The 25,759-nt window shown below is 38.3% G+C and overlaps 6 protein-coding genes and 1 pseudogene across 8 annotated transcripts; 4 read left to right on the forward strand and 3 right to left on the reverse strand.

Moving 5' to 3' along the window:
* Nucleotides 1-5,639: 5,639 nt before the first annotated feature.
* On the forward strand, nucleotides 5,640-9,088 carry LOC111209333 (TOM1-like protein 5). Of its 3 annotated transcripts, none has more exons than XM_048759226.1 (11): nucleotides 5,640-5,824; nucleotides 6,190-6,264; nucleotides 6,368-6,480; nucleotides 6,610-6,688; nucleotides 6,768-6,866; nucleotides 6,945-7,058; nucleotides 7,132-7,310; nucleotides 7,413-7,488; nucleotides 7,955-8,040; nucleotides 8,126-8,344; nucleotides 8,409-9,088. In XM_048759226.1, exons 3-11 carry the CDS (start codon nucleotides 6,380-6,382, stop codon nucleotides 8,761-8,763), a joined length of 1,308 nt encoding a protein of 435 aa, XP_048615183.1. In that variant the 5' UTR covers nucleotides 5,640-5,824; nucleotides 6,190-6,264; nucleotides 6,368-6,379; the 3' UTR covers nucleotides 8,764-9,088. The 3 variants fall into 3 exon arrangements, with proteins under 3 accessions (XP_048615183.1, XP_048615187.1, XP_048615182.1); XM_048759225.1 differs by having other exon boundaries at nucleotides 5,644-5,824; nucleotides 6,190-6,237; XM_048759230.1 differs by lacking the exon at nucleotides 6,190-6,264 and having other exon boundaries at nucleotides 5,642-5,824.
* Nucleotides 9,089-11,660: 2,572 nt separating this feature from the next.
* LOC106415473 (glutathione S-transferase T3-like) lies at nucleotides 11,661-12,533 on the forward strand. Its single transcript, XM_013856200.2, has one exon. It carries the CDS (start codon nucleotides 11,661-11,663, stop codon nucleotides 12,531-12,533), a length of 873 nt encoding a protein of 290 aa, XP_013711654.1.
* Nucleotides 12,534-14,282: 1,749 nt separating this feature from the next.
* On the forward strand, nucleotides 14,283-14,855 carry LOC111209536 (defensin-like protein 6). The gene is made up of 2 exons (XM_022709491.1): nucleotides 14,283-14,398; nucleotides 14,599-14,855. Exons 1-2 carry the CDS (start codon nucleotides 14,347-14,349, stop codon nucleotides 14,763-14,765), a joined length of 219 nt encoding a protein of 72 aa, XP_022565212.1. The 5' UTR covers nucleotides 14,283-14,346; the 3' UTR covers nucleotides 14,766-14,855.
* A 191-nt stretch (nucleotides 14,856-15,046) lies between these two features.
* LOC106415465 lies at nucleotides 15,047-18,777 on the reverse strand (annotated as a pseudogene).
* Nucleotides 18,778-19,012: 235 nt separating this feature from the next.
* On the forward strand, nucleotides 19,013-20,606 carry LOC106405164 (transcription elongation factor SPT4 homolog 2). The gene is made up of 5 exons (XM_013845757.3): nucleotides 19,013-19,167; nucleotides 19,257-19,348; nucleotides 19,709-19,764; nucleotides 20,045-20,106; nucleotides 20,264-20,606. Exons 1-5 carry the CDS (start codon nucleotides 19,078-19,080, stop codon nucleotides 20,312-20,314), a joined length of 351 nt encoding a protein of 116 aa, XP_013701211.1. The 5' UTR covers nucleotides 19,013-19,077; the 3' UTR covers nucleotides 20,315-20,606.
* A 1,740-nt stretch (nucleotides 20,607-22,346) lies between these two features.
* Nucleotides 22,347-23,424, reverse strand: LOC106380195 (SOSS complex subunit B homolog). The gene is made up of 2 exons (XM_013820002.3): nucleotides 23,014-23,424; nucleotides 22,347-22,901 (listed from the first exon to the last, which is right to left on the reverse strand). The coding sequence occupies exon 2, from the start codon at nucleotides 22,874-22,876 to the stop codon at nucleotides 22,448-22,450; it is 429 nt and encodes a 142-aa protein (XP_013675456.2). The 5' UTR covers nucleotides 22,877-22,901; nucleotides 23,014-23,424; the 3' UTR covers nucleotides 22,347-22,447.
* A 144-nt stretch (nucleotides 23,425-23,568) lies between these two features.
* LOC106382910 (probable E3 ubiquitin-protein ligase ARI15) lies at nucleotides 23,569-25,704 on the reverse strand. Its single transcript, XM_048759844.1, has 2 exons — nucleotides 24,967-25,704; nucleotides 23,569-24,450 (listed from the first exon to the last, which is right to left on the reverse strand). The coding sequence occupies exons 1-2, from the start codon at nucleotides 25,614-25,616 to the stop codon at nucleotides 23,766-23,768; spliced, it is 1,335 nt and encodes a 444-aa protein (XP_048615801.1). The 5' UTR covers nucleotides 25,617-25,704; the 3' UTR covers nucleotides 23,569-23,765.
* Nucleotides 25,705-25,759: the final 55 nt, after the last annotated feature.

Below are 25,759 nucleotides of genomic sequence, written 5' to 3' on the forward strand. Positions count from 1 at the left end.
TCAGCTATCTTTTTTTTATAACTGTGGTGTGATTCCAAAAGCTTTCTAAGCCCAAAGACTAATCATCACGAGACCCGCAAGATCCATGTTTTCTTACCACTTAAGACGCTTCAGGTGACCAAGAAAAACCAAACCCATGATGGTACTCACAACTATGAGCCATTTACCACTAGTCCAAGACCACTTGGTTAAATCAGCTATCTTAACAATCCCATAATTAAAATATTCGACGGTTTTAAATCTCTGGGTACAATCCAGTTACTATGTAGATAGTTTAATCTGTTAGTGGACATCAGCAAGTAAAGGCCCAGCCCAACACAAGTGATAAATCATATCTTCATCAACGGTCGACTTCACACAAACAACAACCTTTGTCGTCTCCTGTAGCAGAGGAGCTGAGTACGGAGTCGCTCCTTATCCACAATACATTTGCTCCGCTGTTAACGTGTTGTGCTGGCTAATTTCCTGGTAGCTTTACAGCTGGTAGTCTAACGATCTAGATCTTTCTTGAGCCTTTATATTGGCTCTATCCTTGTCATTGTAACGTTAAGCAAGTTGTATATGATTCAGTAAAACTCTAAAGTCTTTCAACTTGCATATGGTATCAGAGCCATTTAACCTTAACAGGTATGGCAGATCCAGTGAATCCTTATCCCTTTCCCAGTAAAGTTCATGTCTTGAGCTGTGTCACTCTCAAGCTCAATGACAGTAACTACCTGCTGTGGAAAACTCAGTTCGAGTCTCTCTTGTCGAGTCAGAAGTTGTTGGGGTTCGTCAATGGTGCGGTGGTGTCCCCTCCGGCGACTCGCGTGGTGCTTCACGACATGGAAAACGTCGAAGAGCCCAACCCGTTGTTTGAAGCTTGGTTCTGTACTGATCAGTTGATCAGATCTTGGTTGTTCGGTACGTTGTCTGAAGAAGTTCTGGGGTCCGTTCACACATTGTCTACGTCTCGCGAGGTGTGGATCTCGTTGGCTGATAACTTTAACAAGAGTTCAGTCTCTCGAGAGTTTTCATTGCGAAGGAGCCTTCAGCTCTTGACGAAGAAAGACAAGACGGTGGCTGTGTATTGTCGAGAGTTCAAGACAGTTTGTGATGCTCTGAGTGCCATTGGGAAACCGGTAGATGAATCAATGAAGATCTTTGGGTTTCTCAATGGTATTGGACGTGAGTTTGATCCGATTACTACGGTGATTCAGAGTTCATTGACGAAGTTCCCTGTTCCAACGTTCAATGATGTGGTGTCTGAAGTTCAGGGGTTTGATTTGAAGTTGAAATCGTATGAGGATACTCCAGCAGTCAACACTCACATGGCGTTTGCGTCTCAGAATATGGCTCCTGGGTATAATCCTAACTACCGAGGAAGAGGCAGGTCTGGACAGTACAGAGGGCGTGGAGGTTACTCAAGTCGTGGTAGAGGCTTCCCGCAACATCAGTCTGGTGGAAACAACACGCAGGGAGATAGACCTACATGTCAGATTTGTGGTAGAATGGGTCACACGGCGTTGAAGTGCTATAACCGCTTTGACAACAACTACCAATCTGTTCCTGCTGCTTTCAACTCTCTCCGTGTCTCAGAAGACAGGGACTGGTACCCTGATTCGGGGGCAACTGCTCACATCACGTCATCCTCTGCAAATCTGCAGGAAGCTCATCCGTATGAAGGAACAGATGCGGTTATGGTCGGAGATGGAGCTTATCTGCCCATAACTCATGTTGGCTCAACCACCTTATCCTCTGCCTCAGGTAACATAACTTTAAATGAAGTTCTGGTATGTCCTACTATTCAGAAGTCTCTACTGTCAGTATCCAAACTTTGTGAAGAGTATCCATGTGGAGTTTTCTTTGATGCTAACTATGTATATCTGATTGATCTCCTCAAGGAGAAAGTGGTGGCAAAGGGAAACCGAAATAAAGGATTGTATGTGTTGAAGAATGAAGGGTTTGCAGCTTACTTCTCAGATCGTCAGGTTGCAGCTTCTGAAGATCTCTGGCATCTCAGACTAGGCTATGCAAACTTCAGAGTTCTTCAACAACTTCAGAGCAGCAAGGAGATAAGCATCAATAAGAGCAGAACAAGCCTCATTTGTCAGCCTTGCCAGATGGGGAAAAGTCATAAATTACAGTTTTTTTCAGTCTCAATCTCATGTTTCTCAACCGTTGGAAAGGATCCACTGTGACTTATGGGGTCCTTCTCCTGTTTTATCTAGCCAAGGGTTTCGTTATTATGCTGTGTTAGTGGATGATTGTACTCGCTTCTCTTGGCTGTATCCGTTGAGAAATAAATCAGACTTCTTTCAAGTATTTGTGGCGTTTAAGAAGTTGGTGGAGACTCAATTTGATACCAAAATAAAAGTGTTTCAATCAGATGGTGGTGGAGAGTTTGTGAATAATCAGATGAAGCAACTGTTGCAGGATAATGGAATTATACATCGTCTGTCTTGCCCACACACGCCTGAGCAAAATGGTCTAGCTGAGAGAAGACATCGTCACTTCACAGAGTTGGGACTCTCCATGATGTTTCAGAGTCATTTACCTTTACATCTATGGGTTGAAGCGTTTGCAACAGCAAGTTACATAAGTAACATTCTTCCCTCCCAGGCGCTAGACAATAAAAGTCCCTTTGAAGCATTATTCAAAGTTAAACCAAGTTATAGAGCACTGCGAGCGTTTGGTTCAGCATGTTACCCCTGCCTTCGCGACCAACAAAACCACAAGTTTGATCCTAAATCTCTGCAGTGTGTGTTTGTGGGGTATAGTAGTATGCATAAGGGATATAGATGTCTCTTTCCACCAACCGGGAAAGTGTACATCACAAGACATGCTATCTTTGACGAAGAGCTATATCCTTTTAAAGATCAATATAAGCATCTGGTTCCTCTGTATGATACGTCCCTTCTAAAGGCATGGCAGAAGGTGACAAGCCCAGCGGTGGTAGAAGAGAATGTGCCAACAATGTCGCAGGTGTTTCCAGCACCACAGATTCAGACGGCTCCTCTGGTGAATGATCCAGTTGATAATAATCAAGAAGGCAACAATGATGGAGAGCAAGAGCCACTAGAAGTACCAAATGCGCCAGAGCCAGTAATGAATGCTCATCCAATGCAGACTAGAGCTAAAGCTGGGATTCATAAACCAAATACTAAGTATGCTCTGCTGGCACCTAAGTATTCTGTCACAATACCGAAGAACATAGCAGAGGCAATGAAGCACCCAGGGTGGAATGATGCTGTATCTCAGGAAATGCGCATAATTCATATGCTGAACACTTGGTCTTTGGTTCCACCGACTGAAGATATGAACATACTAAGTAACAGATGGGTTCATACGGTGAAATTGAATCCTGATGGTACAATAAAGAAGCTGAGATCGAGGTTGGTGGCTAAGGGGTGTGCTCAGGAAGAAGGTTTGGACTATTTAGAAACATTCAGTCCGGTAGTCAGGACAGCTACCATAAGACTGATGTTGAATATAGCTACAGCCAAAGGGTGGTCAATCAAGCAGTTAGATGTTTCTAGTGCTTTTCTTCACGGCAAGTTGCAAGAGCCGGTGTTTATGCATCAACCTGCTGGCTTCATAGATCCGGAGAAACCACACTATGTGTGTAAACTCACCAAAGCACTGTATGGCCTCAAGCAGGCGCCAAGGGCGTGGTTTGATACGTTTAGTAACTACTTGATCGACTTTGGCTTTGTATGCAGTATGTCCGATCCCTCTCTGTTTACGTACAACAGAAACAACAAGTTCATGGTACTGTTATTGTATGTAGATGACATTCTCTTAACCGGAAGCACAGAGAGTTTGCTGCAAGAGCTAGTGGAGTCTTTATCTAAGCGATTTTCCATGAAAGACATGGGCAGGCCGTCTTACTTTTTGGGTATTGAAATGGAAACAACTCAAGAAGGTCTCATGCTGCATCAACGGTCGTATATAAAGGAGATATTACACGCAGCAGCTATGACAGACTGTAATCCGATGCCCACTCCACTGCCTCAACGCATTGAAGCACAAGACACAAGTCTCTTCTCAGAACCAACCTACTTCCGGAGCCTAGCTGGAAAGCTTCAGTATCTAACCATTACGCGTCCTGATATTCAGTATGCTGTTAACTTGGTATGTCAGAGGATGCATGCTCCTACAATGACAGACTTTGCGCTGTTAAAGCGTATACTTCGGTATCTAAAGGGCTCAATGGAGTATGGATTACACATCAAGAAGAATGAAGATCTGTCTCTCATGGCATATTGTGACAGTGACTGGGGAGGCTGTGAAGAAACCAAGAGATCTACCACCGGGTTCTGCACGATTCTTGGGTCTAATTTGGTATCTTGGTCAGCTAAGAGACAAGATACTGTGTCACGATCATCAACGGAGGCAGAGTATAGAGCCTTGGCAGAGACAGCTCAGGAAGTAACTTGGATCTCTCAGCTGTTGCGTGATCTGCACATTCCTCAGGAAAAAGCTACACTGATGTTGTGTGATAATCTATCTGCGGTTTATCTCACAACTAATCCAGCTCTTCACAAGAAATCAAAACATTTTGATAGAGACTGGCATTACATTAGAGAACAGGTTGCTCTGGGGTTGATAAAGACGAGACATATTCCAGCTGAGAAGCAAGTGGCTGATATCTTTACAAAGCCTTTGCCGCGGAAAGCATTTGTTGATCTGCGGAGCAAACTTGGCGTTGAAGTTCTTCACACGCAAAGTTTGAGGGGGGATGTTAGTGGACATCAGCAAGTAAAGGCCCAGCCCAACACAAGTGATAAATCATATCTTCATCAACGGTCGACTTCACACAAACAACAACCTTTGTCGTCTCCTGTAGCAGAGGAGCTGAGTACGGAGTCGCTCCTTATCCACAATACATTTGCTCCGCTGTTAACGTGTTGTGCTGGCTAATTTCCTGGTAGCTTTACAGCTGGTAGTCTAACGACCTAGATCTTTCTTGAGCCTTTATATTGGCTCTATTCTTGTCATTGTAACGTTAAGTAAGTTGTATATGATTCAGTAAAACTCTAAAGTCTTTCAACTTGCATATAATCTGTTAAGAAGCTGCCAAAGCAAAGATGTGGACGTTAACGTGGTTCTCGTGCGAGATCTCTCTGAGGAGCATGATCCAACTCTTATGATAATTGGAAAAGTATGTTTGTAATAAGGCCACTTGGTCCAACTGTTTTTATTTTGCGGTTTACTTGGTTTGGTTTGGTTCGCGCGAAAGTCTGAAGCAAGTTTTTCTGAGTCCTAGCCCAAGCTTTTGTGAGCTTTCTTTGGGCTTTTGTGCATTGTTTTGTTTCCCTTCTTAAAGCGAATGTCGTTTCATCGTAATACAAATAACATCAAGAGGTGTTTTATAAAACGCTTTCCCCTAGTGACGTAACTAAAAGCGTACGACACGTGGCGGTCAACCAAGCTGTCAGTTGGTGGTTTAAAGCTCACAAGCATGTGACTTTAATATAATCTCTCTTCCTCCGGCGCCAACAAGACTTTACCAAGACGGAGAAAAAGCCTTTTCTCTCGCTTTCAGACAATTCCCTCGTGGCGGTGCTCTGTCGGCTTCAGCCTTTGATTTTTATTTTATTTTATTTAAATTAAAAAATAATCACCTAATTAGAAAAGGAAACCATCATCAGTAGTAATATACAGAGAGATTACTGTCTGTCTTTAAGGATTTTAATTAAGGAATTAAATCTTTTATTCTGATTTAATTCTGTGAAGACAACGCGCAAAAGGCTTCGTCTTTATTCTTTTTAAAGTCTCTGTGAAATGCTCAAGGTGACTAGGGTTTATCGGCTCTTTCTTCTTACCCTCTCCGTTATCGAAAGTAAGGTTTTTTTTTTCACTCTATCGTTATCCAATGAAGTTACTTGATTGTTGTTTGTCTGAGATCTATTTTTGTGTCAGCTTGTGATCAATCTATCTTTTTTGTCTTATTATGTTTCTTCGTGATCGGGTTCGTGTCTGCTTCCTTGATTTTAGGGCATGTGTTGGTGACTTGGTGTTTCTGATTCTCAGATTGTCTCGTGTCTGAAACGTTTCATGCTTTTGAGGAATTGTAATTGAAGACTTTTTTTTTTTTTAATTGAAGTAGACGAGAGTGGTGGGGGAAGACTCTAAGCGTTGTCTAGACTTTGCATAGTAACCGTTTGATTTACTTTCTCCTATCTGACATGATCTTATTCATTGCAGACTAGCAGCTACTGCACATTCGAAGCAGAACCAATCTAACAGTCTAATGTAGGTTCTCTTGAGTGAACCTTTATGGTCCTGATCCACCTTACACATTTCTTTTTGGTTGCTTCATTTTTTTAGCATGAACCAAATATCTCTTCTTTTAATTGCTTAAATTATTTTGGGCTTAAAACAGATATAACCAAAAATGGCTGCGGAGCTTGTAAGTTCTGCAACAAGTGACAAGCTTGCTGAAATGGATTGGACCAAAAACATTGAGATCTGTGAACTAGCTGCTCGAGATGAAAGGTATAATGAGGAGCCATAAACATCTTCTAATATCAATAACTGTTTGTATAATGTTTAATTACCTAAGGATTTATAATATGATGGACACATTTTTCATCTGTTAATGAGTTTTCTCTTATGATAAAACAGGCAAGCAAAAGATGTTGTCAAGGCTATCAAAAAACGCTTGGGGAGCAAGAACCCAAATACTCAATTATATGCTGTCCAGGTAAAGCTCCTGGTCTCTAAATCTATCTATCTTTTTATACCAAAGGATCATGCTTTAGAAGTATTCTTTGTTCTTGCAGTTACTGGAGATGTTGATGAACAACATTGGAGAGACTATTCATAAGCTGGTTATAGACACAGGTGTCCTCCCTACACTTGTGAAGATTGTAAAGAAAAAAGTATATCCTTCATCTCTCTTTCTAGATGTAACTTAATTTGAGAGTTAAGCTACTTATTTTAGTTTGCTTATTCTTTAGACGGATTTGCCTGTAAGAGAAAGGATATTTCTCCTTCTTGACGCAACTCAAACCTCTCTTGGTGGCGCTTCAGGAAGATACCCTCAGTACTATTCAGCATACTATGTTTTAGTGGTGAGTTTTGAAAACATTCTAGCTCCCTGAATCTTATCATAACACTAAGCTTTTCTCTTCTTGTTACCTCCAGAACGCAGGAGTTAAGTTTCCTCAGAGGTCTAGTTCCACACCACAAGTTGTGGTCACTGCACAAACGGTTCCAAGAAGTACGCTCAATGAACAACTTGCATCCGCTAGAAAAGAGAGGACTGCTGCTCCTCCTGCTCCTGCTCAGCAGCGAGAATCTCAAACTACCTCCTCTTCTTCTAGGTAATCTTCCTTCTTCTCCACATGTCAGGCACCTAACTGCTAAATGTTTGCTAGATTTTTAAGAGAGATTAATCTGTTGTTATATATTTCTTTTGATTGTAGCATTTTGCAAAAGGCTGGTGCTGCATTAGAAGTTTTGAAGGAAGTGCTTGATGCTGTTGATTCTCAAAATCCTGAGGTATATCATATAACCGAACTGGTACCCAAATTTCTACAATATAGTTTATATACTTACTAATATTAACTATATTTAGTTTTGAAATCATCAAATAATTTAAAACTATTATTTATAAACCGAATTACCCGAATACTTTTTCTCTAAAATACTTCAAACTATCCAGATTTTTATCCGGAAACCCAAAAAATCTGATATTTAATCTGAAAAAACTCGAATTTAACCAGAATTAACTTATAAACCATAACCAAATTGGATCTGAAATGATCTCGGTTACCAACTTTGTTACCCAAACCGAAATAACCAAACCGAATTTTCTAAACATCCGAACGGATCCTATATGTCTAGAACCGAAAAAAACAAAAACCGAAAAAAAAACCAAACCGATACCTGAAATGCCGAGGCCTATATAACCCCATGACTTTGTATTGTTAACTCCACTCTTTTTCATCTGCTTTTGACCATTAAGGGAGCAAGAGATGAGTTTACTCTTGATCTTGTGGAGCAATGCGCGTTCCAGAAGGAGCGTGTAATGCACCTCGTCATGACATCAAGGCAAGTTTCCATCTCTCTTGGATTAGATGTTCATGTTAAAATCATTTTATTTTCTTCTCAAAGTAGATAGGCTTTGTTGATGCAGGGATGAAAGAGCAGTTTCTCAAGCAATAGAATTGAACGAGCAGCTTCAGAGGATTCTTAACAAACATGAAGATTTACTCTCTGGTAGAATCACAGTGCCAGGCAGGTCTACTACATCTAATGGTTACCATTCTACCTCAAACGGTCACCAGAAACCAAGCAGCTCTATCTCCATTGAAGATGATGATGAAGAAGAGGAGCCTGAACAGTTATTCAGAAGGTCTGTCCCCTTATTATTGTTGGAATCTGAAGATGTTTATTCATGTGAATGTGTGTGCTTGCAGATTGAGAAAAGGGAAAGCTAGAGCAATGCCTGAAGATGAAGAAGAAGAGGCATCACCTCCTCCACAAGTGTTGCTTGGATCAGCAATCCATAGTGAGAGACTCAACCGTCCACTCATTCGTCCTTTACCATCAGAGGAGTCATCAGGAGATGGTGATAGCCATTCGCAGTCCTCCTCCTCCTCGCCTGTTGTGATTCCACCGCCACCTGCTAAACACGTTGAGAGGCAAAAGTTCTTCAAGGAGAAGAAAGTTGATGGTGCCGCCTCAGGTTTGCCAGGTCATATGAGAGGCCTTTCTTTGCATAGCCAAGATGGTAGCAGCTCACGCAGTGGAAGTGTGGACTTCAGTGACTGAAACACCCCAAAAGCTCTGTCACATCATAAATATATGTATTCTTTTAGTCTTGGTCCTTCTAGATTCTGTTAATTTACAGAAAAGGTTTGTGTTGTGTGTGGATGTTGCTGTGTCCTCTAGTGTTGTGAAATTAAAATATAGCACATGAGATGAAATATGATTATGTATACGAGTAAAGGTACTTGTTTGCTTTCACTTTGTTGAAGCATGAGCTATATGCTATTTAGAGTGGTGTGCTGTTCCTGTTTGTGTAATGAAGCTGAATGTGGAAAATGCTATTCAGTTTCTTGAATGTATAATTTCACATGGGTCTTTTATAACGTTCCATCTCATCTCAGCTTAAACCATACATTTTTTGGTCTTATAAAATTCCTCCCTATTTTATTATTTAACGTTTTAGAAAAAAAACATTTGTTTCAGATGAGATAATGTTTTAAATTTTCAATATAAAATTGATTAATAATTTATATTATATAACTAATGATATTATATAATCTATTTTATTATTGGTTAAAGTGTGATTAAATGAATAGTTAATTATGTTTTTATTTAGAAAATGTAAAAAGTTGAATATTTTTAATCTATGTATTTAAGGTAATTTTTTCCAAATAGTCATTTTTAGTTTTTTTGTCGCAAAATAATCTTTAAATAAAAAATGATCAAAATAAACTTTTTTTTTATTTTGAAATTTTAATATTTATTTTTTAAAATTTAAAATTTTATCCTTTAACTCTATGCCTAAATTAATTAATTTTAGAATAAAATTTTATTTTGATCATTTTCTTTGTTAAGATGAAGATAAAATAAAAAAGACTATCGTAGGAGAATTTTTCATGTATTTAAATATTTAATCATAAAATAATCTTAGTTTAAGTTACAAAAAATAAAAGTAATCCTAGTCACGTGAGTATCAAGATTTGGTGTGTGTGGTAAACTGTGCGTTTTCACTCCTCATGTCAGACCATCTACAATGCTACACTAAAATTTACTCTATATTCCACTCTATTATAGAGTAACTCTATTATAGAGTTGGATTTGCTCCAATGGTTCACTCTATAATAGAGTTACTCTATAATAGAGTGAAATATAGAGTAATCTTATTTTTTCACTCTATATTTGGAGTAAAAAAACAAGATTACTCTATATTCCACTCTATTATAGAGTAACTCTATTATAAAGTGAACCATTGGAGCAAATTCAACTCTATAATAGAGTTACTCTATTTTAGAGTGAAATATAGAGTAAATTTTAGTGTTGCATTGGAGATACCCTCATGTGGAGACTGGAGACATACCACGGGTGCACAAGTATGCACGTGACTGACCCCTCTTTCACCACTTCCCAATAAGGAAACTGAATTTTTACTAATTTAGGGATTAATTAACTGTTACTCCTGCTAGTTGTTGCCGCTGCTTATTGTAATGTGCCGACCAATGCCAAGCTAGTTTGTCCTCATATCCTTGATCATAGCACTGAACCAATAAAATAATAAACCAATGCTAGACACTCTATGCTTAGACCATCTTTAACCAGGGTGCTTAAGCCCAATGCTTAGGTAATTAATGATTTAAAATAAAATAAAAAATAGTTAAATTTAAAAATACGGCGCTTAAAGAGGAAGCAGAAGCAGCGGTGCTAAATGGACACGTATGGGGCATTGGTTAAATCTCTCTCTCTCTCTCTCTCTCTCTCTCTCGCACAAAACGCATCTGCTTCTCTCTCTCCTTCTCTTCTACGAAACCGCGTCTCTCCACCTCTCCTCGTCGATTCCGCCGGTGTTTCCCGTTTTCTCACCGATCGGTTGGAGTCGTCGGCATCTGTGTCGGTGGAAAGCTCGTCTCTGTCAGTGGTGTCGCCGATCGTGTCGTCTTTGAGCGCCGAAGACGCATCTCTCCAGCTTTCCTTCACCACACCGCCTCTCTTTCTTCATCTCTCCTCGGCGACTCCCAGCGTCTCCCTCGGTGGCTCAATCTCTCTCTCCACGGTAAACCAGAGTTATTATATGTTCATGTCTTAATCTTTCAATTGATGCATATATAAGATTGTGGTCTTAGACTGTCTTAATCTGTGAACTGATGCATGTCTTAGATTGTGGTCTTATTACACTGTCTCTATTTAGTTCTACTTGATTCGTTTGCTTTATATAACGGCTCACGTCTGATCCTATTTGGTTTGGCTTTTTTCTTTTTGTGCTGAGATGGTTCGGATGAAGAGGACATCAATGGTCATAACGGATCAAGATACATCAAGGTTCGACTACAATGGCAATAAAGGTAAGACACACCTTCTGTATATAAGTTTAGATTAATTTAGGGAATGATAGAAACGTTTTTAGTCTCGCATTGATGTTGAATTGGTTTGTGTGTGTGAACTGCTTGTGGTTTTGGTTTGAATTTAATAGATTGAACCCGAGTTTATGCTTTTGAATTGAAGTGATTGGGCTTTGGGTCTGAATTGAATAGATTTAACGCGGCATTATGCTTTTTGATTGAACTGATTCTGCTTTTGATGTTGATCTCCTCTGTGCCTGTGGTTTGAATTGATTGTGCTTTCAATGTTTTAGATAAATGAAAAGATTCAACCGATTATTTTTGTGGTTTGGATTATATGGATTTATTGCCATTGTAGTAATAAATATGGGTTTTAGATAAATGTGTGAGTTGATGTGTGATTAATGTGTTAGATAAATATGTTAGTTAAGGGTCTACTCGACATGGTTGGCTGTTGAACTCGTTTATCAAACGTGATCAATGCTTCTTTCCTTCTTCTCTTCTATAAAAAATATCAACTTCTACTTGTACTTCTCATAGCTTTCTTCTACTTCAACTTCTCATTACTTTCTTCTCTTCCATCTACCTAAAGCGACTTCTTTTCTTTCTCTCTTGAGACATTCAAATATGGATTCCAATTCATATATACCACCGGTCTCAAACTTTGTAGACCTTCTGAATAGTCAGCAAGAGACTGTCTTTGGTGAAGTTTCTTCCTCCCAAGTCCCTCTCTTTGGCAGTCAACCAACGGCAGCAGAGACTACTGGAGAGCGTAAAGAAAGGAGGTCTTGGACGCCTGTAGATGATGTTGCTCTCATTAGCGCTTGGTTTAACACAAGCAAAGACCCGGTTGTAGGCAACGAGCAAAGAGCCGGTGCGTTCTGGAAAAGGGTTGCTGCGTACTTTGCGGCTAGTCCCAAGGTTGCAGGAGCTGAACCGAGAGAGGCATCGCATTGTAAGAACCGGTGGCAGAAGATCAATGACCAAGTGAACAAATTTTGTGGGGCTTATGACTCTGCAACAAGAGAGAAGAGTAGTGGCCAAAATGAGAACGATGTTCTCAAGCTTGCGCATGAGATCTTCTACACCAACCACAAAAAGAAGTTCACTCTTGAGCATGCATGGAAGGAGTTGCGGAACGACCAGAAATGGTGTGAAATGTCAGCAGCTAAAACCGCAGGAAGCATTAAAAAGAGGAAGGGTGATGAGAGTGCACAATCAGCGAGCTCATACGCATTTGAAACAACCACTGGTGAAGAAGAGCAGGCCACCATTCGTCCCCCGGGTGTTAAGGCCTCAAAGGGCTTTGGTAAGAAGACGATGCCAGAGGGTAAGAAATTAACTGAGTTTCAAAGTCTGTGGAGCATCAGGAAGGAGGATATCGCGGCAAAAGAGAAGGTGGCGAAGATGAAGCTACTTCAGTCATTAGTAGGAAAGGAACTACCTGCGTATGAGGAAGCTCTGAAAAAGAAGCTCATCGATGAGTTGATGTCTAACTAGTTTGTGTTGTTTAAGGTCTGGTCTAGTCAAGTCATATTTCTCATATTTTAAAACAATCTTACCTAAATTATGGCATCGTCATCTAATGATCATTCTGAGGATATAGAAGAAATATTTGATCAATATTTTGATCAATATTTTGATGAAACGTTCGAGAATCTTGTCAATGATGCTGGTGATCAACAAGAAAGGAGAAGAAGAAAAAAACGTGCTTATATTGAAAGAAACCGTGAAGCGGGCAATCTTCGTCTGTGGAATGATTATTTCAGTGAAACTCCAACATACCCTGATAATTTATTCCGCCGACGATTCAGAATGAACAAACCGTTGTTCATGAAAATTGTTGATCGTCTCTCCAATGAAGTGGAATTCTTTCGTCAAAAACGAGATGGTCTCGGAAGGCTTGGTCTCTCTACACTTCAAAAATGTACAGCGGCCATTCGTGTCTTGGCATATGGTACAGCCGCTGATGCGGTTGACGAATACCTCAGACTCGGTGAAACTACTACTCGATCATGTGTCGAACATTTTGTGGAAGGAATAATATATTTATTCAGCGATGAATACCTGAGAAGACCAACTCAAGCTGATCTTCAACGCCTGCTTGATATTGCTGACTGTCGAGGCTTTCCGGGGATGATAGGTAGCATCGATTGTATGCATTGGGAGTGGAAGAATTGTCCCACCGCTTGGAAAGGTCAATATTCACGTGGTTCGGGGAAACCAACGATCGTTTTAGAGGCGGTTGCTTCGTATGATCTATGGATATGGCATTCGTTTTTTGGACCTCCAGGTACATTAAATGATATCAATGTTCTTGATCGCTCACCGCTTTTTGATGAAATAATAAATGGTCAAGCTCCGCAAGTCACTTTCTCTGTCAATGGAAGAGAGTATCATATGGCGTACTATCTCACCGACGGTATTTATCCAAAATGGGCAACTTTTATCCAATCTATTCCAATACCACAAGGGCCGAAAGCGAGATTATTTGCTCAACATCAAGAAGCTGTACGAAAAAATGTCGAGCGTGCTTTTGGAGTATTGCAAAGCTCGCTTTGCCATTGTTAAAAATCCAGCGCTTTTTTGGGATAAAGTCAAAATCGGAAAGATTATGAGAGCATGTATCATACTCCATAATATGATCGTCGAAGACGAACGAGATGGGTACAATCTAATTGATGTTTCAGAGTTCCAACAAAGAAAAGACACCGGAACTTCACATGTCGATCTCGCTTTTTCAACGGATATGCCTACAAATATCGCCAATATGATGGGTGTTCGAACAAAGATTCGTGATAAACAAATGCATCAACAACTCAAACATGATTTGGTTGAACATATGTGGACCAAATTTGGATATGATGAAGACAACAACTGAGTTCCGAATGTATCTTGCTCGTTTATTTTATTAATCCTTGTTTTTTTTTAATTAATATTATATGTTTAAAATGTAATATTTAATTATGTTTTCTTTAAATTTTATCTTAAAAAAAACTTAAGCACCCCTTAATAAGATCCCTTCATTGGAGGACACATCTTAATGAGATCTTAACTAAAGTGCTTATGTCCAATCAAAGTTCAATTAACTAATTAAATACTCATTAAGCAACCCATATGGGATTTATGGTTAATCATGCTCTTAGTGTTCATTGGTTAAAAATGAAACATTTACTACAATATGTTAAAAAAACAACCCTAAACCACACTACATATGGAACTCTCTCTCTATATATATGGAGTGATGGAGACCTAGGTCTTTGCTCAACTCATCACTTACACGTTTATACCATTTCATATATACAATTATTCAATGGAGAACAAAGTTTTCGCTGCCTTCTTGTTTCTAGTCCTCTTCTCATCTCGTAAGCTTTTTGCTTCATTCCTTTTTGTTCTTTCTATATACACTACTCCATACATAACCATATTGCTAGTTAACCTCAAACCAAAACCAGATGTTTTTCATATATAAATGCGAAGTGCCTGTTACATGACCTATATCTATCTCCATTCATTTATGTTGTATTTTTAATGTGTATTAATTAATTTATGTGTAATATTATAGAGGAGTTTATTGGGATAGAGGGAAGGATGTGCCAATCAAGGAGCCATCACTTCAGGAGCATATGTTTGTCCAACCATAACTGTGCCAATATCTGCCGTGGCGAGCGCTTTTCCGGTGGTCGTTGCCATGGTCTCCACCGGAAATGCTACTGTACTCGTCTTTGCTAGCTATTTGTTCTCTTTTTCCATTTAAAATGTTGTTCTTGTGTTCTAGCTTCCTTCCAGATTCTAATAATAATTATAATGTTTCTCGTTTTGTTAATCAAGATGAACAAGTTAGTAAATGAATCATCAACATTAGAGCAAAAAAAAAAATATCCCAAAAATGCATTTTTTGCTATTTTTTTCCCACTATTAATATTCAAACTTTAGTTCTTATCTCTCTAGTGTATTCAAAAATGAAGTAAAAACACCAATATGTTGAAGAAATGTGAACAAGTAACCAACATAAAAGGTGTATTATCGTATGTACATGAATCAAGTGTTGCAGTCAAGTCACTATTAGTATTCAAATTTTAGTTCTTAACCCTCTATTGTACTCAAAAAGAAGCAAAAACAACATTAATAGATTGAAGAAATGTGAACAAGAATATTATCATATGTACATGAATCAAATTTGCAGTAAAGTAACCATTGAATCACCACTTCTACTTCTTGGCAAGTCCCCAAATCCGGATGGTTCTATCATCACTCCCTGAAGCCAGCATATGAATATCAGTTGGGTTCCAACTCACACAGTTCACAGCTCCTGAATGTCCACGCAACACACGACAAGGTCTCAACCCTTTTGCTACGTGCCATATGTATACCTAAACAGAGACACACCATCACAAATGTTCTCTTGAGAGTCAAGGAAGACCTTATATTTTTGAGAGTCAAGAAAGACCTATTATGTTTCTTGAGAGTCAAGAAAGATCCTAACATACCTGAGAATCCTCACTCCCACTAGCGACGAAATCTTCATCATACCCACCAAAGCAAGACCTGATAATAAACCGAGTACGCTTGTGTCCATCGTATTCCGAAAGATAGAACGGTTCATCACCTCCTATAACCCAGAGTTGGATCTCCTGTGTAACGAGGTCGATAAGAAGATACTTGTTGTCTCTAGAAAGCGAGAAAGAAGTAATCATCTCCTTCTCATGTAGCTGAATCACTCTCTCAGCTCTGGTTTCTCTACCTGAACCGTCATGCAGCCATCCGCAAGAAACGGAACCAACATCAACTCTTCCATAGGTTTGAACACATTTTTATTTTTATTTATTTTTTTTTTTAGGTTTGAACACATTGTCCTGAACCAACGTCCCAGCGCTTGATGACTTCGTTTTCTCCACATGTAATGACTTGTTGATCATCATGACTCCATAAGACTGCTACTACTGGCTTCTCGTGGCCCACAAGTTTATGCTTCTGAGTAAACTTCCCATCTGCATCCATCTGGACAAAAACATATTTAAGTGAATATATCAGCAGATATTAATAATTTGTATTTGGTAATTTGTGTGTGTTTTTTTTGTTAAAGAAAAACATAAGTTTAATTTGTATGTAACTATAACTATACAGTATTAATAATTTGATAATTTGTATATACTATAACTAGTAATTTGATTATATCATATTAATAATTTCCGATCTGCATCCTTCTGAAAAAAATATTAATAATTTGATAATTTAATATAACTATAACTAGAATAATTATAAGTCAACATCGTATAATTTGTATGTAACTATAACTAGGTAAGACTTTGTATTGGAATCATATGTTTCTATGGAATAAATATTATAAATTGAATAATTTTCCTTGTTATTTGAAGTAACATTTATTTGATAAATTGAGAAATGCTTGAATAATTTTCCTTGTTATTTTAGTAATAATCATTCTAGTTATAGTTATATACAAATTATCAAATTATTTGATAGCTACATACCTCCCAGAGAATAGCTGTTTTATCCTTAGAAGAAGAAGCCAAGCATTTGCCATCATGTGAGAATGTCAAGAACCAGACTTCATCTGTATGTTCACTCAACACCTGAACCATTTAACATATACAAACTTAGTGTCTCCTAATCATCAAAGGTTATATAGAGTCAAACATAAAGTCATTATTCATTACCTGGAGAGTCTCTGAAGGGATTTTTCTTTTATCACAGTAATGATAAGAGAATAAGGACAAATCACTGTCTGGAACATATGGAAGTCACACTCCCCCGCTGAGTATCAAGGTCATCGTCTAAAAGATACTCCAGCCTTCTCTCCGGGACTACAACTCCAAGAGGAAGCAGCTCTTGCAGTTTCTTCTTCACCAACAGGATCTGGCTTGAGAATCTTGGAAGCGAGCTTGTGAAGGAGACGTAGGTCAAGACCAAGAGGTTGTATCTCTTCCCTTATGGTGTTGAGAGCTTCAGGGACTTGTTCGTTCTTGAGAGAGTCAAGGTACTTTTGCTCTAGTAGGAGTAGTATCACAGTGTTTTCATCAGCTAGTTCAAGAGGCTTTAGTGCATCAATGCTTTTGTCCCATTATTGGTTCTTTACTAGCTCAAGAAACTGCTTGGCTGCTTGACTGTGAAGAGGAATGCGAGATTGTTTCTCTAACTCGGTAGCGATGGCGTTGAATCCGAGAGAGGTAAGTGCGTCGATGATTAGCCTGATGAACTCAGACGTTTTGACGAGACTTTTGGGGCCTAAAGTATCATCCGTAGCATCCATCCTGCAGAGACAGCCCATAGAATCAAAATCTTGAGCTTTCGTGAAGCAATCTAGCGTACGGTATACATAAAGAGAGACCAGCAGCGTTTTCAAATGATCTGAAACAGAGCATCTCTTGTACACTGAAACAGAGCATAGTAAAGATCACACTGAAACAGAGCATCTATTGTACACTCGAGAATGGTGATAGCGAAGTAGCGTTGAGATGAAAAAGATCTAAACTTTACACAAGTAAATGATTAATCAAACGAGAATCAGTAGAACCCTTGACGTGTTCGATCAAGAACAAACTAGTCTCCGAGGAAACCAAGAAATCAACAAAACTCAATGGCTAATATCGAAGCTAAACATCTGAAAATTCAGAGTAATCGGAAGTAACAGCAATCGCAAAGGAAACTCATTATAGCGCGAAACTATCAAAACAAGAAGGCAAACGAGACCGAATCGGAAGAAGAATCAGCTACAATAACGAAAAGAAGATGCGAAACAGTACAAGAAACAGAGGAGCGACTGATCTTACGGAAGGAGAAGAAGAAGCAAAACGCAGCAAGAGACTGATCGTGGAGTAGAGAGATAGAAAACAGAAACGCAAAGATCAGAGAGAATAGGAGAAACCCAAAATGTGCAGTAGAACGAGAGAAAAAAAACAGAGGAGAATGGTTCTACTTTTTTTTTTTTTTGACATCTAAGTTTTATCGAAGGATCAGAGCCCAAAATGGGACAAAGTCCAGAACTGGAAAGAAAAAACTAAAGGCTTAAACAAACGGGCCAACATTAACATAAGTTCTTTGAGCCGCAAGCTCAAAAGAGGTAAACCGTTGAGGAAGAAATCTTGACTTGTCACCCACCACGTGGACGATTGCCCGGCAATCAATGAAACACGCGTCAAGGCGAAGAGCCACTTCATCCCCCGGAAGCCAGAGAGGTGATACGGCAGAGCCCTGCCGCCGACGAAGCCGAAACCAAGGAAAACCGATCGAAATCGAACAGTTCTCAACCTAGTTCAGCCTACAGCCTAATCTGACGGAACATCGTTTCTGAAAATTGCAATCGACATCAATCCTGTCAAAACCTCCGAGATTCCTACATGCAAACCGAACATCTTTTATGATAAAGATAAGCCCGAAGATGACTCAACCTTTAACAAAGGCAAGGAACAATCAATCGGAGGTTGAAGAGGAGAATCGATCGAACAGAGAACCACAAGAAACGATGATCAAACGGAACCAGGAGAACCCTGGTGATAGTCGGCGAAGACGATGTGACGGAATCATCTCTTCCCGGAGACAAAAGCCGGCGAAGAAGTATTGTGAGAACCATCCCTTCCCGGAGTCAAAAGCCCGAACCTTCGGGAGACTTAACCGGAATAATCCGGTGATGGAAACAAGTCGGCGAGAACTCCCCTTCTGAAAGATTGATTTTGATAAGAAGAAGAGAAATCGAGAGAAACTCTCTCTCTCTAGAAAGAGAGAAGCCGACATTTGTCTTCTTTTAAAAAAAGTTAACTTAGAATGGTTCTACTTAACAGAGGAAGACGTTGATGAGATTTTTATTTCTTTTTGGCGGCTGTGTAACTGCTTTGTCTTCGAAAACAGATATTTTAAAACTAATACTTGCTCTACACAAAGCCCATTTACGGCCCAATTAATGTTAAAATGGCCTTAAATAAAGCCCAACACGCGGCTCGTCGTCTTCCTAACAAGAGAGTTAGAATTTGGAATTGGAAGAGGAGGAAAGGTGATTTGTCTGATTGAGAAAGAAAGAAAGAAAGTAATGGGAAGCGCACCGGCACAGATTCCGACCAGCTTCGGCCATGAGCTAAGGGCTTGTCTTCGCTGCCGTCTCGTCAAGACCTATGACCAGGTCTCTCTCTTTCACTCTTTCTTTATTAGGGTGTCTGTATTTGATCTCTCTCTCTCTCTCTTCTTGAAGCTTTGTTTGTTGTTAAACAGTTTAGGGACGCAGGGTGCGAGAACTGTCCTTTCTTCAAGATGGAAGAGGATCACGAGCGTATCGTCGAGGTCACGACTCCTAATTTCAATGGGTAATGCCCTCACATCCCAAACCCCCTTTATTTTTAATTTTTCTAGGGTTTCAAAAGTTTTGATTTTTAATTTTTAGTATTGGAAAGTTCTGAACTTTGGAGTGATGACGTTGCTTAGTATGAAAGTCAATTCCTTTATGAATGTATGAAGGTAGGCTTCTTGGTGTTCAAGCTTTCAGTGAACTTTTGCATTCTTTGTTGGATTAGTGAGATGTGAATCTCCCAAAGGTTACTGCTTTTAGAGCTGTTGTAAGAAAATGAAGTGAGGGAGCTAGTGGGTTATGTACTATGCCTGTATTTTTGTAAGTTGATGTGTTTATCTATTGCTGCTCATGTTAAAGATTTTTTTTTTATTTGCAGAATAATCTCTGTGATGGATCCAAGTAGAAGCTGGGCGGCTAGGTGGTTAAGAATCGGTATGTTGATTGTCTCTCTCAGCAAACAATCTCGTTTCTTTCTTTCCATCGTTATCCTCTGATAGATTATATAATAGATGGTGAGAGATAACTTTTACATTCAAGAGTTATGTGATTCTCTTTTTCTAGAATAATGTGGCTCAAGAGCCTAAATCTAACATTACATTTTGGAATGTGGCTTTTGATGTGAAAAGATTTTCAAGATACTTTGGCTAATCTTGTACTTATATGTCTGTGTAGTGATTAGCTCTAATTGTGTGCTATTTGCTGAATTTGACAGGGAAGTTTGCTCCTGGTTGCTACACTCTTGCTGTCTCAGAGCCACTCACTGAGGAAATGCAGGTATACTTATATATATTTATCACTTCATTGTTTGAAATAGGACTCTTCAACTTATAACAACAACACACCTTACTTTCGCTTCCAGAGCAAAAAAAAAAACACAGTTTCTGAGTTTAACACTTTCTCTAACATTGTTATCTTTGTGGTTTTGCCGCAGCACGTATGCCAAGAAGAGCGTGTACAATACGTTCCCCCGAAACGCATGTGAAGCAACATCAAGACAAAGACCAAGTATCTTATGTTAGCTCCATGTAACAATATCAGGTTGCTTATATGTGTCTTCATGTTGAAAATTTCTAAGAAGTCGTTGCTTCTTTGAGTACACCTTAGGTTTCATCTATGTAAGGTCGTTATGTATAACTTTTGGACTTCCCGACCAAATGCTTCTTTAAGTGAATCGTTTTTGTTAGGAAAAATGTAAACATAAGTACAAAGGCCAGCCTAAGCTTCTTGGAACTATGAAACGTTATGATCTGATTAAGCTATTTTTTATCAATCTATTTTAAGGAGAATTTTAATGAGAATAAGTGAGATTATAAAGACAACAAGTTGTTCCTTTGATAATTCCAAAAGAGACTGAAGGATAATTAAGAAAGTATTGTTTCCTTGAAAAGATGGCTTTTCAATTTTTATAAGAACATCAAAATCAAGATAATTTTTGACATGGAATATTATATAAGAAAAAAACTGTAGTAAACAAAGAAATGAGTTTCCTTACATATGTATCAATCAAATTCATGCATGATGAGAGCATAAAGAATAGTCTTGTGTGGTCTATATCCAGAAAAGACAAGTGTATAAACCTATAGAAGTCAAATATTTGTTTGCATGCCGTTGGAACTCAATTTTAAAACTTACTAGATTTTGACCCGTACTTCGAAAGCGCGGGTATTTTTTTTTTATCCTTTTGACAAAATTTTCTTGAATTTAATTCTTATTAAATAAATAATTTTTAAGTTGTTGTATCATAATGTTTGAGTTTGAAACACCATTTTTATATCCAATCCCGACTCATGGTCGCAACTCGACGACCCAGAATATAATCCAGTTCACATTTATAAAAAATATGATAAATCTAATAACAATCTAAAAATTTGCTATTAACCTGTAATACGATACCGATTGATCTCATATAAACTCAAAAAAACATGATAAAACTTTTTGATTAAATTTTTCATATATTTAGAAAGCTAAAATTGAATAAAATTTTATTATATCATTCGAAAAAATGTTAACAGAAAAAAAAATTATTGATATAACAGTATTAGTTTATTTTTGTTATAAATAACTTAGTACAAGTTTATGTTTTCATTTTAGGTTTAAAAGTTAATTTTATAATATTTGTTCTTTAATTATTTACTATGTTAATTTTTAGGTAAAATTTTAATTTGGTTTTACGGAATATTCAAAAAAAATATTAATTTTTAGGTAAATTTTTTAGGTTTAAAAGTTAATTTTATAATATTTTTTCTTTAATAATTTATTATGTTAATTTTTAGGTAAAGTTTTTATTTGGTTTTACGGAATATTCAAAAAAATATTTATGATGGATGAAAATTAAAATAAATGATATTAAAATATGTATATGATATATGGTTTACAGTATAGTATTTTAGTTTATATTAGAATTTTTTTTGTTATTTTGAATATATGCATAATATTTGAATGATTTATTTTGAATATTGATACATAGGTTTTTAAAAAATAATTAGATGTCATTTTGTTTGTTAATCTATAACCTTTTATTTTTTTTCGTTCTGAATGATTTTGAATTACAGAAAAAACATAGATAAGTTGTTAATTAGTATAAAAATCTTAGTGCATTTTTAGTATGTTTACTTAGTCCACGTTTAGAATAAATATTTATTCTATGTGATGTGATTCAATATTCGAAATGAATAAATATTAAATAACCGCTCTTGTATTTGGTAAAATATCATACTAACCTATTATTGTGGGGTAAAATATAATTAATTTGGTCGATTTTATTGTTAGCTTAAATGTAGTTAAATCCCAAAAATTAAAAGAATATTCTGCTATTAATGAATGTCTTATTCTCTGTTAATATTATTGATACTATATAAAAGAAGACATGTTAAATTTCTAACAAATAAGTCCAACAACCTTTTATAAGTAGATTTTTCAAGACTGTTTCCCTTTTGATAGAATAGATGTAAATACACATGCAATTTTTAATCAAATATTTGTTTGCATGCAACTTTATAAAAACAGGAAATTAATTACTCGTAAAATAACCATTGATTCATCTTTAAACATGTACAAATATTTGATTTATCATTCGTATGTCTTGTTTAAAGTGTTTATACAAATCTTTTTTTATTCAAGGCAAAGGAGGGAAAATACGGGAATAAGCCGAGACGACGCCGTTCTGAATATAACGTTTAGGATACTCCGGATCAGGACTCCACTGGATCTCGCTAACGTTTGGCGTTTCGACAAACGCAACCGCGAACTCACCCACCTTCTCCATCTTCCCGCGTTTTCCAGCTCTGAGAAGTAACCCACCGTTCCGCACGTAAGAGAATATCCCGTTTGTGAGATTCACGATATCCCCCGCCTCGAAGGCGTCGCACTCGTCTCCCCACAGCTGTATGTGAACCGCCGCCGTTTCGTCCGCAGCTAACGCGATGCAGCTCTGCCCGCTCGCGGCCGGGGGTGATGATATTGATCGTGCTTTGTCGAGGATGATGAAACGCGTGTTTATGTTGTTCTGCGCTGCGGGGACTATGTCCTTGAGAAACGCGTGCATCTTGTCGGAAAATCGTTACAATGTCCTAAAAGAGTAATTAAATGACTTAGGGAAAATATCATTCAGACATTTTGTCGAACACCTTATCTGCGATATGTGTGTATCAGAAGTGTATCTACAATCTACCCGAAACTTACCTCTTTTGCAGAGAGATAGAGGTCCTTCGAACCGACTCTAGAGATGGATGAAACACCGATGAAGGGAGAGGATCGAAGATGGCGAAAGTTCTAATCTGAGAAGAGAGAAATGTCTGAACGCTGCCACTGTAGTTTTATTAACAGACAGGGGCAATTTCGTAAATTTCCAACTTAGTTACACTTTTTAAAAGCCGGTTTGGAGTTAATAGACCGGTTTGATTCCAGTACGATTGATCAGGGATCTAACAGATTATCCTCAGCAATATGGAATAAGATACTTAGAAAGTGTACTTGATCTGGATGTGAAAAAAACAAAGAAACACACAAGCATGCTTTGTGTAATAGATCATATGACATACCATAACATATACATAGTATGAATTGGTTATTGCTCACCAGAAGATAAAACAGAACTTGCATTACAGCTTAGAAAGTATTCTGGACTTACTACTAGTTGTATTGAATGAAACAGGTGAGATTTACCAACGAAACACACAACCTTTGTTTTTGTAATAGATCATATGATACCATAACATCTAATTAGCTGCCTCTCTGTACATAAGAAATTACTATTTGGTTGGTTATGCAGACAGTGCAATACAGTTTGCTCTGTTTCTATTCTTGCATTGATGGAAAACAATTATTTATTAAACATAAGGTGATGTAAAGTTTCAAAACATGGTAAAAGAGATTAAAAAAAAAGCAAAAAAAACCATGCCTCCTAAATCATTTTATTTTCCTTTTAAAGAAACCTAGTTAAGAGACAAATCTCTCAGCTTCTTCTCCACAGGAGTTGCACTACCACAGCACATCTTACACCTCATATCAAGCCACGTATTCCCAGAGGTACAACGATCACAAAGCCAGTAAGGACCAGCAAAGTTGTCATAAGACTTCACCTTCACGTCATCTATCCCATCTTGCAAAGTCTTACTGAAGTGAAAAAAGAAGTTACCAATACTACTCGTCGCGTTGGCTAACTTCCACTTGGGGCAAATAGTCTCTTCATGAGTAGTCGCAGAAAAGTCCTTCACGGTCTCTTCCTTCAGCGTCTCCGAGTAACTCTGCACGAGCGTGCTCGCAAAATCTTGCAAGAACCGCAAGTACTCCCTCTTAGAGGCTTGGTACTCGGTGTGGACGTGGTCGTACACGCAGCTCCACTTGAGGAACTGTCTGCATTGAACAATCAGCATCAAGCCTTCTCTCATGTTCCGTATGTACTCTTGGCTCGTGAAGTGGGATTCGTCGAAAGATTCTAGCTCCGACTTAGCTTCCACCATTGCGACATCGCTCGCCTCCCATCGATCCACACATGAAACAACCACTTCTGGTTCGTTCACGAGTTGTGGTAGCAACGGTGCAACACAGGCTCCATAGTATCCGTCTGCCGTGTTGTGGGACTCCACTGTCTGCATACACTCGCTACAGAAACGACCACTACAAAACAAGAGAGTAAACTCACAGGTTAGTTTATGATTAATCAACACTAAATATCGGTCATGGCAACAAAACGTTTCTCAAATATTTATTTAAAAAAAAATCAGTTTAAGCGGCGTCTAAGCAGTAATCCCCTATAAAAAAAATTAATTAAAGCCTAACGATTTCTCGAACATTGTTTTACAATTAATAACAGAAACATGACAATCTAATAAGATCTTTTTTTTAACCAACCTGCAGTTTAAGAGCTGCTTAGGCACTAATCTAATTAAAGTCTTAACAATTGTTTAACATTTAATAAAAGAAACATGACAATCTTAGAACTATATTTTTTTTACCCCTAATGATTTCTTGAACATTGTTAACATTTAATTACTAAGATCTGTTTTTCTTTACCAAACTGCAGTTTAAGCGCAGCCTAGGCACTAATCTAATTAAAGCTTAATGATTTTCTTAAACATCATTAACACTTAATTAGAGAAACATGACAATCGAAGATCAGTTTATTTCACCAACCTGCAGTAGAGACATTCCACAAACCGGAACAGCCTCGAACGAGAACCAACCTCCAAAGGAAACTGGCAGTGAGGGCAAGGCTTCGTGTTACTTTCGATCCAAGAAACACTCAGCGACTCTGATAACTTCCCCAAGTCTCTCAACCAATCAGAAGCGTTGTTGCACGTCACAGGTCCGTGCGACTCAAGTCTACACCTCCCGCAAAAGGTATGACCACATAGACACACAACGTTTAGACCATACTCTTCAAAACCAATGTCTCGGTGAAACTCGATGAAGTAACCGCAACCCGGTGCAGGACACTGTTTGATCGTCAAACCCTTGTTTTCCTCGAGGAAAGATCTGAGAACGTACTCGCTGTGCATGTCTTTAGCCTCCAACGTCAGCATAGCTAGGTTTTTCTCCACGGAGAAGAAGCTATCACCATAGTTCGAACTCATCAAACCCGATCGCATCAAGAGTTTCTCCTTGTCTTCGCTCAGACGCTCGGAAACTCGTTGCGAGTCCCAGTGGAAGTTCATGAGGAGTACGGTCGCAGCGGGTTTTGAGAGCAGGAAGATCTCGGAGAGATCATCGATCTGTTTGTTCATCTTCTCTTTGAGATCATCCCTAGTGAGAAAAGAGTACTCTCGCTCTGGATCGTGCTCCATGTTTGCTTTTCTTGAAGTTGAGGAAGATAGGAAAGAACGAATCACCAAGAGGGCAGATGATCGATTATGGAAACAGAGGTCAAGGTTTACCAAAGACTTCTGCTTTTATAGGAAATCTAGGGTTTCACACGGCTTCGCTATAT

The sequence above is a fragment of the Brassica napus genome, chromosome A2, assembly GCF_020379485.1.
Source record: "Brassica napus cultivar Da-Ae chromosome A2, Da-Ae, whole genome shotgun sequence".
Classification (NCBI taxonomy): domain Eukaryota; kingdom Viridiplantae; phylum Streptophyta; class Magnoliopsida; order Brassicales; family Brassicaceae; genus Brassica; species Brassica napus.